General features: G+C 40.3%; 1 protein-coding gene across 2 annotated transcripts in view; it reads right to left on the reverse strand.

Annotated features, from left to right (window-relative positions):
* CLCN4 (chloride channel, voltage-sensitive 4) overlaps positions 1 to 10,781 on the reverse strand; it is a 21,970-nt gene extending 11,189 nt beyond the window's left edge. Inside the window, exons 1-5 of one of the 2 annotated variants that reach the window (XM_010294416.1) lie at positions 10,599 to 10,781; positions 4,939 to 5,061; positions 3,160 to 3,366; positions 2,987 to 3,067; positions 1,905 to 2,450 (exon numbers count right to left, since the gene is read on the reverse strand). In XM_010294416.1, the coding sequence (XP_010292718.1) occupies positions 1,905 to 2,450; positions 2,987 to 3,067; positions 3,160 to 3,366; positions 4,939 to 5,061; positions 10,599 to 10,748 (1,107 nt within the window). In that variant the 5' untranslated portion in view covers positions 10,749 to 10,781. The remainder of the gene's footprint in view (positions 1 to 1,904; positions 2,451 to 2,986; positions 3,068 to 3,159; positions 3,367 to 4,938; positions 5,062 to 10,598) is intronic. The other variant, XM_010294417.1, reaches the window with a different exon arrangement.
* Between the last annotated feature and the right edge of the window lie 2,038 nt (positions 10,782 to 12,819).

The raw sequence follows: 12,819 nt of genomic DNA on the forward strand, positions 1-12,819 counted from the left end.
TGATGGTTCTGTCATGGGCTTGAGAATAAGCTTAACTGAAAATAACATCTTGATTTCAACCCCTATCACACAGAGTACTTTAAGGTTTTATTACCACTCTTTCAGCCTAAATCAGACCAGATTTTAAATTAAATGTCAAACACACAATAAAAATTTAGAGAAAGGAGGCTGACTGCTCAAAGGCAGTCATCGCAGTTAGCTGTATACTCTCCAGGAAGCAATATGAATCATTGCCTTGTTGTCTGCTACACAAAACATCAAAAAACAGTATTGAAATGAGGGGGGGGAAAAAAACCAAAGAAAATTAAGATTCACTTTGCCTTGTCTACGTGCATTTCCTCTTAGATGTCAAGTGCACCCGTCAAGTTGGAGACCAATTTCCTTGGTGAAGAAGACGACTCAGATCTGTTGCAAGGGCTTGCATGGATTTTTTGTTGGTTTTAGAGAGGAAAGTTTGTAATATTTTTCTAATTCTGAAGATATACTTTGAGCTTCCTAGACAACTAAACTAATAACCTCAGCATGGCCCAGGGGTTTTAGGGCTGATAACAGCAGGCGCTATCTGTCCTACCACAGTGTTAATTTTGCTAACACAATTGGATTGGGCCTTCTAGATTTGGTGGGTAAAGCTATTTTGTCTGTTCTTTTCCATAATAGTTGAAACTGTCAACTGTTTCTAAAAAATTTTAAATATATAGAATAAAGAATCACATATCAAACAAAGAACCAAACTCAGAAATTTTTAAACAAATGAACAAGCATAACAACTGGCTGCCAGCCCCAGCACAAATCACTTTCTGCAGTGAAGGGCATCTCATTTCAAATCTTCCTCCAGAGATATTACCCCTGACCTCTTAAACTCCCACTCCTTTTCTGTGCTCAGGAAATCATCAGGGCTCAGTCACTGGTCCTACATGACCTTCTACCATTCAATAGTTCTTGTCATCAAGGACATCCCAAATGGAGAAAACACAAAAGAAGCAAAACTCCAACAACTTCCCACTACTTTTGAGGTAACAGGCCTTCTAAAAGATGAATCCTCAGTTCCAGCTCAGTTTTTAAGAGAAAGATGAGATGCTTCAGCTTTGAGTATGGCGTAACACATAGTGTGTAACTCAGAAAAACTTCCCATCATCTGCTGCAATCTGATCCAGAAATAAATGCTCAGATAATGGGAGCTGTAGACAGGCAGATATGTGTTTGATATGGGCTCTAGCAATCAGATATATAAAACTCATGACAAACAGCTTTGTATATATTGAAAGCTTGGATAAATTCTTCTTGGACCTTTCATCACTCATGTATGGGAAGGAGGAGGAGTGGAATGCAAAAGCTGCAAATCCAGAATAATCAAATGATACATCTGTCAGTCCTCCCAATCATTCCCTCTTTTTTTCTGAGATACAGTGCTTAAAATGATTAAAAAATAGAATTTTTCAGCTACTTTTATATTTTTGTGAGGTTTTCAATGTGTAAATCAGTAAATTCAAAGCCATTACTTCCCTGAATATAGCTACCTTAAGGCACATTAAGACATTAATCCAAGAAGACAAACAACAATATAAATAGTCAATATCCCCGAGAGAGATGAAAGACAGCTGCAGTGGGAATCATCTTGAATTTGCTTGTTGGCAACAATTTAAATTCTTGCCCAGATTTCTTTTTCACTTAATAAAACTGTGGATGACTAGAAGGTGGAAGAGCAAGGCTCATCCCTCTGCTGCAACAGGGGCCTGCAGAGCAAGGTGCTGGTAGGCAGGTGAACCAGCAGGCATGTCAACTACACCTGCATGGCTGGGTGTAGGTAAGAGACACACAAACCCTGCTAGATAGACCACAGCTGCTGATGGCAACCCATTTGTGCCTTATGCTCCCAACAGCTTCTGCACTTGTCCCCGATTTACCTTCATGCCAAAAGTGAATATCGTGATGACAATTTTAAACACCAAAGCCAAGGCAAGCTGCCACATGGCAGTGTAAACCCCGGGGCCGGCAGGTCTGTCAGGAATGTCATCCACCGGCCGGGTCATGTTTGGGTCATTGATATAGTCGCAGAGCTGCGAGGACTCCAAGGCACCGCAGTCATTGAAGAGCTCTGAGATCAGCTCACTGGTGCTCCTCCGGGTGTAGGGGTTAGGGTAGGCGATGATGGCGGTGATAGCCGTTATCACTATGACCTCCAGCACTGGGTATTTCCCGAGCCTGGTGGTTTTTCGCCTCCTGCACCAGGCGATGTTGCATCGGATAAAGAGGGTTCCCCAGAGGCCGCCGAAGACGCCGAGCAGGATGAAGGGGAAGAGCTCAGCCATGTACCAGGGGGTGTGATACTCCACATAGAACAGGACCAGCCGGCTGTTTCCAAAAGGATTGATGGACCTCAGTGTGAAGGCAGCCACGAGAGCAGCAAAAAATGACCTCCAGAGGGTTTTCAGAGGAAAGTAGTAGCTGACCTAAAACCAAGCAGAGACCATAAACACTTCACTGGGTATGACAGAGGGTGTTTGCTTTCATTTGCCATCATCATGTGTTTCACCTGTGACTCTGTGTCTGACTTTACTGGGAGCACTAGTCCTTATCACAGCCAGAATGTGTTCACAAAGGTATCAGAAAAGGCATTTTCAGATTTCAAATAGGGAGCATCAACCAGTTAAAAATTGATAAATCTAAATTCAAAGTTGCTGGCTAGAGATGATAAGACGGATGCTCCAACAGCTCAGCCCATGCTGCAGCAATCTGAAAGCTGGAGAAACCACAGCACAGGGACACATTTCCAGATTGAATCATTTCATTTGTTTCCAGAAAGGCAGTGCTATTCTGCTCAAATTAGGCTAAAGTACCTGGCTATTTCTTATTACTAGAAACCAAAGATTATTTTTGCTTTAGAAGAAAAATAAGCATATAAATATTTGAAAAATAAAGAGGAATCTTAGAAAAAGGTATCAAATGAATATATACTAATTGAAGCAAGTGAACTGCCAGGCCTCACCTCTTCCAGACTAAAAAGCACACCTCCAATCGGAGCCCCAAAGGCAACAGAAACTCCTGCAGCAGCTGCAGCTGAGAGCACCTACAAAGCAAACATTTATGTACAAGGCATGAGTCCTTTGAATTGCCAAGTATCTGGACAGGGATATTAGAGATGATTTAAGCCAACCTCACCTCTCTCCTCTTTCCTTCATTCTTGCTGTACTTTGAGAAAAGGCTGCTGAAGAAGTTTCCGCAACAACAGGCCACGTGGACTAATGGCCCCTCTTTCCCAAGGCTGAGGCCTGAAGATACCACCAGAACCAAGGTGACTGTTTTGATTAAAAGTGTCCACTTTCCCAGGTAGCCCCTAATAATGAACCCGCTCAAGATGGTTTTTATCTGGAAAGCAGGAAGAACATGTTGAAGAGCTGAAGAAACCTTTTCTACTCTGAACTTGCAAATGGAGTTAAAACCCCAGCAGAGTTAAAAAAAAAAAAATTCAGACTGTTTGCAAAGAGACAGCGATGGAGAGAAAGAAACCATAGGTAGGGCAATTTTCCCATAGTGATAGCTGAGCAGGGGTTAAGCAGACCACACTTTTACTGTTCGTATAGGTGGTCCCCTGCATCAGTAAGGAGTCTTACAGAGATCAATAGAAATATGAAACTGTTACATATCTCCTTGGCTTACAGGATCAGAGTTAAACTAGACCCAACTTTAACAACGCAGAAAAAAAGCAAATAAACCACCACAGACTTCTCCCAGTTAAAATAAGGAAAAAGAAGTTCTAAGTATTTGGAATGGCCATGCCATAAAAGGATGCAAGTATAATGAAATGAGAAAGTCCAAGAGATCTTGTTTTTACACATTTCCTCTTAATTTTGCATGTGAGTGGCTAGAATAGTTGCAAGGTAGGATCTGGGTTTGGATTCTAGCCCTGGAAATGAACTGGAGCTGAGCATCACCTCACATAAGAGGCTTACCACTCAGAAACTAGATTTACAGTTAACTATGAAAACTTTTTAAAAACACTTACAGATATATCAAATATGTAACAAACACACACATGTGACCACTTTGAAACATGGAAGTGATTTAAATATTTTGAATTATTTGCAGTGGGGTTTTTTGCTGATTGGCTATGAAACATTTGGATGCTTCTCCTAGAGATGAAGGAAAAAAGTATACCAAGATTTCTAAAATTTGTGCTGTTGATTCTGTCTGCCAGATTCCTACATAATAATCCCAGTGGATTTATAGCACTTTTAACAAAAGACTGCCCTGATTTCAAAATTTTTATGTAGCTGTACTGCTTGAATTACAGGGTTCGTCATTTTAACAGCTTGAATAAGGATTGAGGCTCAATATGTAAAAAAACAAGTGAAGATTTTGGCTGCCATAATGCTGTCATGCCAGCATGACATGGTATACAAGGACACAATTTGCAGAAGATGGACAGCCAGACACTTTTCAGGCATCCCAAATGATGGGCAACTTGCATCTTCAGTAGCTTAGGAAGCATTAGCTTTGTAGCCCTCCTCCTTCATTTTATTTTTGTTTTATTTAAAGCCTAGCCTAGAAAATGACTGTTTTTGTAACTGGCACAAGTAATTTTATCCAAGAAAAATTCTATATAAACTTTTAGTGAGTATGTGCCTCAGCCACAAATAGTTATAGTCCATAAAGTGATAACTGGGAGCCATTGATTTTTAATTCAAGTTCTGGCAATGAAGAAGTATGTACATTAAACTTGTCACAGTGGCATTTCAAATATTCATTTTCTACTATGGAAAATTTAGATGGGCACCATAAAGGCAAGTTAGACAAAGGAATGAAGATAGATGAGATGGAAAGACAATCTTCTTGTTCAAATGCTATCTCATAGTACAGTTTTGGAATGGGAAAAGGTGACAAATTATCTTGTCTTTGTTTTCGTGGGTTTTCGATATTCATCCACAAAGAAAAACTCACCTCTGGGATTCCAGAGCCACAGGCATAGGGAGCAAACACTCTGACCAGGGAGACTGCCAGGAAAGCAAAACATAGAGCCCACATAATGTATAGAAAATAGTTTAGAATGTAAGCACTTGCACCCTAGAAAAATAACAGTAACAAACATTGTTAGACAAATGCAGGTTGTTAAATCTTATGCTTCTACTAGGGATCATGATGACATGGATCCTGGTCTTTTCATTTACACACTAGCTGCTGCTTTTTCTCAGAAAGGACAAATGACTTTATATACTCCAACAATTTTATTACTCATGGAGAGAAGCATCATACTAATATGTACCTAACCCAGTCCATACAGTCTGTTTGCAAGGGACCCAAACACCTTAAACAGAGCATCTTTCAAGCACTAAAAAATTAAGCCAATCACAAAAAGTTCCAAAACATCAAACAGATCTGTCATAAGGGCAAAAGTAATTGATAAAAAAGCACCTAATAATGGAATCTGCTGTTTCATCCCATGGTGGGTCATAGGGGATGAGACCCTGATACATCTTTTTCCAAGGGCTGGTATTCAAAGGTCAACTATCCATGCAGATGCTGATCTTTTCAAATTACATCCCTCTGTATATCAGTAGCCAGTTCAGTTCACAAACAGGAAGGGTAAAACAATAAATAAATTCTTTCCTTCTATATGACGCTATCTATGATAGGGTTGAAAAACACATTTGAAAACACAATAGCTTGGCAGATCCCACTCAGACACATTTCAATCATTTTTGCCCTGATATTTAAAAAGCAGTCCAGTCAATAATAAAACCTATCTTCAAACTGAATAGCTTTACTGACACAATGGAATTGTTAATGATCATTAGCAATGGTTGACTGTGCAGTGCCATAGTGAAAGCATAGTCAGTAGTGACCTTCAGACTTTCTACCTGTCTGCAATGGTGAAGTCAAAACTGTTGTTAAAATCTGCCTTAGAATACACCTCCCTCTTCACAAGCATAATTTTTAGATTAATTTGGAAAACCTCTCCTACACAGTCAAGAGAATCTAGTCAGAGGCATTGAATTGATAAAAGGAGCTTAAGTCTTCAAACAATCTCTTCTAGCAACATGATACTGCAGAATAAAAAGATGAACCTCAGTGCATGAATTGATACGAATCCTTCACCTCTAAGTGAACTCTTCCTACCAGATACAATCCCAGCTGCTCAAGAACATCAGGGCCTCTGTCTTTGCTCTGCAGGACAGCAGCCTGGATATCAACATTATGATAAATCAAGTAGGAAAACAGGCATTAATCAGTTGTATCATGTCTTCAGTTAGCAGAACTGGCCAAGCCCAGTTCCCAGTCATAAAAACCCTAGAGCTGAGAAGTCTCCCTGTTCGCAAGCCTGCAAGGAATCAACCTTTAACAGAAAGAATGTTTGCTAGCCTCATTTTCCGAGTCTCTATCCAATTGAAAATACAGTAAGGAAACTACTGCCCTTATCCTTATGGATATATTTGGAAGAAGGGCAATTTGTTAAGGTCCTCTTGTGCTTGCTGAAGTTAGCAGATGGCTTTTCTTGTAACAGAAGAGCAATACGATGCTATCCCCCTCAATGCCCTGAGACTAAGCAGTCACGGATCCCACACTTACAGTGATGGACATCTGTCTGTAGTAACCATGGATCTTTGTTGCTACAGCTGAAGATGGTCTCAATTCATCATGAATGTCTTCTCCTAGTACTTTTAATTACAAACAGCTATGGCAATATTTACCCTTCCTCTAGACAAAGCTATGGATATATTGCCCCAGGGAAAAATTCTCCTTTCAGTGTGAATCTGGAGTAACTCCAAAGACGACCAATGCCATTACAGCAATTTGGCCCTAAAATATTGAGCGAAAGCTGCAGTTTTGCTTGTAAATTCACTGGAGTCAAATTAACTTTGTTTCTCCTTACTTCCTCTTCTGTTACATCTCAGAGGTCACATGAAAACTATGTCATCTCATTACTGCAATCACATATACACCTACAGCCCTGTTGGCAGGACCACAGAAGAGTCTATATGACCAGTTCAGTCTTATCCCTTGGGACAGCTCTCATTGTTACATTTTCCAGATATCTGGCATTCTGCAGGTCCAATTGCAGGAGTTTCTAATAATCAGTAATAAGAAAACCTTTGGGAAGTGAAGTAGTAGTAACTCAGTATAGCAAATGGCTCATTTCTCACTCATTACATTCCATTACTAAGACCCTGAATCAGTAAGAGCCTTAAGCACATTCACTGGAATCAGAGACCAAAAACTCTCATCAGCAGAGATGATTCTGCTAAGACCTTTTCCACTAGTGGCTCATAGGACTTACCCTGGCAGCAATAGTAATGAAGCACGCAGGGAAACTGAAGAAAACTGTATTTTAGTTTGCAAGACCTCACAATATTTCAGATCTGGTGTCAGTCCAATTTATGTACAAATGGAAACAATTGAAAACAACCCTCACAAACTCAGAATACTGAAATAAAACACATCCCTCAGGATGCCATCAATGGCTGACCAATGCTTGTTTCCTCCAGAGGCCAAGAGCTCTACTCTGACTTGACTTGGCATCTCACAGCTTACAGACTCCCTCCAGTGGATGTTACAAATTGGGAAATGTGTCTCAAGTATAGAGGGCCTTCCTTGTCTTTCAGGTCTCAGCTTCATGACAGGACATCCAGAAGCCCTGGGATGGGAATCCAGTCTATTGCTGGATCCAGTGTCATGAGCCATGGAAGACACGGGGCTCTTCCCTCTGCTTTGGATAGATGTGAGGCACCAGAAATGGGGTCCTCAGCTCCAGTGAAATTCAGGTTAGGACCAACCTGGATCTGCAGAATAGGGAAGCTCCACGTCACCAGATACTGGCTAGAGATCTAGTTGAAGTGGATGGCATCCGATGTGCTTTAACACACCCACTCCTCCAGTGAATTTGAGGTTTTGAAACTCTCTTGCATCAAAAAATTCTTCACCTGCTCTTTGGAAGCAGTGCTGGACCAGAGGGATGAAGGTTACCATTGGCCTACAAAACAGTGATTAGGGAAGAAAACATAGCCTGGTATGTTTCGGATGTGCTATTATGTTTTCCACAATAATTTATATCAAGACTCTGCTTTGGGCTCATTTTATAGGAGGACTAAAATGAAAAAAATTTTCAGGAGATGCCATAGGAAATGTCACAATTCTCAGCGAGAGCACATGTACAGGGTTTATCACAGCCATATATCAGCAAAACCACAAGGAAGAAAATACCTAAATCTTAGTTCTCAAAATGTCAAATTTAGTTATCTATGATAAGAAAGAGACACAGTCATGTTTTAAAAAAAAGACACATCTGACCAGAGTACCTTTAGGGAAACTGTTTCAAGTACTGATCTAGTTGAAGCTGTCCCTGCTTGTTGCAGGGAGGTTGGACTAGATGACCTTTAAAGGTCCCTTCCAAACCAAACTATTCTATGACTCTATGATTTTCTGTCTAAAATGTGCTCCAGATTAGTCCTTCTGTGCACTGTGCATTTTATAGGGCTGTTACCCAAATAGCAGGCACAAAACAAAGCAACATACCAAAAAAAAAAAAAAAAAAAAAGGCAAAATTATTCTGAAAAGCAGTTATTTCAGTGTATTTTGATCCCTCGTAGAGTCCTCTACAACTACAGGAATCATGCAAAACTTGCCCATATGGTAAGTCTTTTGCTGCAAAACATAATTTTTTCTTCCCATATTCACTTTTTTGTTGGGCTTTGCCTGGGATTTCAATGTAACAGTAATAGACAGCTATATTATTAATATTTACAGCATCCATCAGGCCTTGGCAACCAGAAACCCACAAGATCTTAGAGGCCTATTTATTTTGAGAAACAGCCTAAAACTAAGCAAAGATTAACCTTTTTTTTCCACTGTGACAGTATACTAGGGGGTGAGAAGACCAATTTAAATACAAAGTGAGTAAATTTTCACAGTGCCCAGCTGATACTTTTCTTATCAGCCCCAGCATACAGCATTCACAACTGCTGATTTCGAGTAGCAGGTGAAAGCAATAAATTTTCTCAAGGATATGCTCTGTTCATACATTACAGCCTTTCAGAGTAACAGCATGTCAAACACATGCACAGGATTTCCAAATCCCCTAACAATTGTAACATTCTCCTCTTTTTTCCCTTCCCACATTTTTCTGTTCTCTTAAATTACATCATCATCCCCAATCCTGCAACTTTATACCAGGGTAATATTTCTGCACTGTTACAGAAACACAACCATCCAAACCATCTGTTGATGAAGAGCAGTGTGAACCCAGCAAACCTCTGGCAAAGGAAAGCTTGGCACTGTGGACTGCCAGAGATTTCTGCCTGAGATCAAATGGTGGGAATATTCAGGAACAGTGAGCACCCCTCTACTTTTGCTATGGTTAATTAGAACTACGGAAAATTGGGCTATGCATATTCACAGGCACTCTCATCTAGTACTATTGGTACTGTAAACCTAAAGCGGCACTGAAGGGAACATGAATGACAAACTTGTATGGCGATGAAGGTGCCCTCAAACACTTTCTGCGGGACCAGACCATCTTCACACTGGGGTAAGATCCGAGACAATCTCTCCATCACCCGTTTTTTAATTGCCTGGCTGGAGATGATTTCTTCCATGGAAGTATATCTTTTCTTCTCCTGTTAGTCACCAAACCACATTACCAGATTTTTTTTTAAGTCCCAGTTCTCTTCAAAGCCACATTCATCCCACCTCCAGGTCATATTCAGTTTTTGTCATGTTCAAGTCACCTGTAGAAATGGGGCGAAGGGGTACTCAAGACAATAGTTCTACCAAAACATTTGAGTTGTGAAGGGATCAGTATCATTCAATACATTGAAAAGCTTAGGTTGAAAAGAAAATCTCCTTTTACTATTTTTTATAAAAGTATCATCTGCTGAAAGGACTATAGAAAGGCTTCATCTGATGTCTTCAAAACAAAACTTTCACCTGCTTTGCTTTGAAACAACATTCTTTGTATTTAAAATTACTACAATTTAAAAAAGGATAGGAAAAAAAAAATCTTAAAATGTAAGTTTCATGTCAGTCCAGATCAGCTTTTTCCCTTCCTGTCTTCTCCCCATGCAAATTTTTCAGTTTGACCCTCTCCCAGGAAGCCCATTATTTCCCCAGCTTTTGGCGCTAGATAAATATTTTGCTATCTGATAGAGAAACTGATTGCAAGGGCATAACAAGCGGTTCTTATGTGGCTCCCACTACTACTCACAGCATTTGAATACATAAAAAGCATCTGCAGTCCCAAAAATTTCCTCTAAAATGTATTTGTCAGGGATCATTTTTTTTGTCCCATAAAATTGTGTTTAAAAGAAAAAAATAGATAGCGGTGCAGGTCCCCTGGTGATTATGTTATGAGTGTTATGAAACAGTTTTGGTAGAGAGAGATCTCACAGTTTTCCAATTTCCATCACACATGACACTGAAACAAGAGGACCTCTCCCAAGTTAAGCAGATATTGCTTGTGGAAATGTCTGTCTGTTTGGGTTTTTTTGCGATGCTCTCAGTTCATTACTTTCTCTTTCAGAGGAAATCTCTGGAGGGAGCATCAGCAAGTATGAAACAAGGGCATTCCCTGTCCTGCTGTGAGCCCAACCTAGTCAGGTCTCCCGTACCTCAGACTGGCTTACAAGAAGTTCAGACCATTTCTGCCACTGGGGACATTTGTCCCTGTCATCAAATGTCGTCTCATTAGATGTCCAACAGCACTGCTCGTGGCTGTACCAGAAGGCAGACAGGCAGACACCCTCTTTCAGGTCTGTCATCCAATCCACAGCTAAATCTATCACTCCGGCTAATGTGCCTGGGAAAAGAAATGCAGAAAAAGAAACCGTGGCATTAAAAAATATCGAGTTGCAAGGAAGATATATCTAATTATAACAACAGCAAAAAAACCCCCATGATTTGGGGAAGCAGCTGCAATGTAAGCACGAATATAGCACAGAACTGGGGGCAATAATGAGTTTGCAAAGAAACAGCCACACCAGCTTGCTGTCTGACCTTCAGTGCTCTCTCATAAGCTTTTGTTTTAAATGTTATCATTTTCACACTGACTGATTGCCAAATAGGGAAGGCATAACTGATGCAGGGCCTGATCCTGCAGTCTGTCCCAGGCAGCTGCACCATTTGACTGAGGTAAGCAGGCCTTATGCAGGGTCTCCATACACATACTAAGCTGCAGGTCTCAAACCATGCTGTATTCCAGGGGCAGGGGAGGAGGACACCTATGTTTTCCTATAGCCTTACTGGTGCCAGTGCAGCAACCTTTTAGAAGGGTGATTTCAGTACAGAAACAATACAGGTGCAAAATTATAACTTATGAACTTAACGGAATCGGACTCTCGATGCGTACATTCATTAGCAATCCAAACACGCAGAATAAAACTATCCTTCAAATCCTCTCTGTACCAAACTAACCCTTTAGTTTTTCCTCGGTAGTTACACAGAGCTACAGTGACACCCGGTGGCCACCGGCTACTGACAAGGGTAAAAATGATGTGGCCAGACACAAAAAAGAAAATCTTGCTTTTCTAGGACATTTGCCCATCAGTGATAATAACCTGCCCCAGGACCAGCACCCTCAGAGCAGATGTGTGCTCAGGAACGCAACACCAGCAGGAAGGGGGAGCACACAGAAAGGTAGACCAGTGGTTGGTCCCTATGTCTATAGTTTCTGGAAAGCATTGAACCACCAACTGATAGAAAAGTCATTTAGTGTTTTCCAAACCCCTCTCGCATACAACGGAAAGGATCAGGCAACAACATTTTTACTGGTAATCATTAATACAATTATTAATCTGGTAATGAATTTGAACAGAATTCATCGGTGCATTTCAGTAGGACTAAAACACTGAAAAAATGTTTTAGAAAATGCAAAACGGTTTGGTTTTATGTTTCCAAAACTTTTAGCTTTGTGGCTCCTGCTAAGAATGCACTTATGTGAAGCAGGGGTGGGTACTGCTCCCCTTCCCCCTAGCAGCTGGGGCACACAGGTGGGTTAAAGATCCAGTTTATTTGACCTGAAACTAAAGTTTTCTGCTTTTCATTTCTGTGAAAAAAAACCCAAATATTTCAAATAATTCAGGCATGTGTAACCTGGTTTTTATTCCACAGAACAGAAAAACCCCACAAGTGCTCACAGAGCCTTACACAGAAGTTTGCTCCCTTAAGAAGGATACTTGCCACCATACTGACAAGTGATATGACTCATGTAGCAGTGAAGAATTTTTGTTGTATAAGAATAGTTTGAAGAACTATATTGATAGACTAGACAAGATCACAAAAAAGGTTGCAGCAGGGAGTAATAATATCTGTATCAATTATTTTCTTTCATGAAGACCTTCGCTTTCTCTTTGCTTACACTTTTCCATTTTCCCAAGTTTCTATGGAAACAATGAACCATATTCTTAGATGATGATAAATCACTGCATCACTACTAAGTCAGCATGCATAGCTTACTGAGTTTTGCAGTAAACTCTAAATTTTCCTCCAATTTTCTGAAATGAAAATTTATCATTTCATTTAGGAAATAATAGTACAAAGAATCCTCAGCCCTTGGCCATAAGCACCAAATGCTGTGCCTCTTGCATCTCTTGATGGACCTTTATCGTCCTCTGGTGCTACCCCATTCTTCAAAGCTCAGATCACACTTAATCAGCCAACTGAGTGTTAATGCTACCTAACAGAAGGCGCAAAGGCAGTCAGGCTTTTGAATGTTTTTCCCCAATAAAGTTCATAAACAAAGTGAGGAACAAACATTCAGTTCTCTAATATAACAAGCTCAGATGCACCACAGTGCCTCTGGGAAAATGTGCCCCTAAAAAAAAAAAAAAAAAA

This window comes from Phaethon lepturus, unplaced genomic scaffold, assembly GCF_000687285.1.
Source record: "Phaethon lepturus isolate BGI_N335 unplaced genomic scaffold, ASM68728v1 scaffold13479, whole genome shotgun sequence".
NCBI classification, from domain to species: domain Eukaryota; kingdom Metazoa; phylum Chordata; class Aves; order Phaethontiformes; family Phaethontidae; genus Phaethon; species Phaethon lepturus.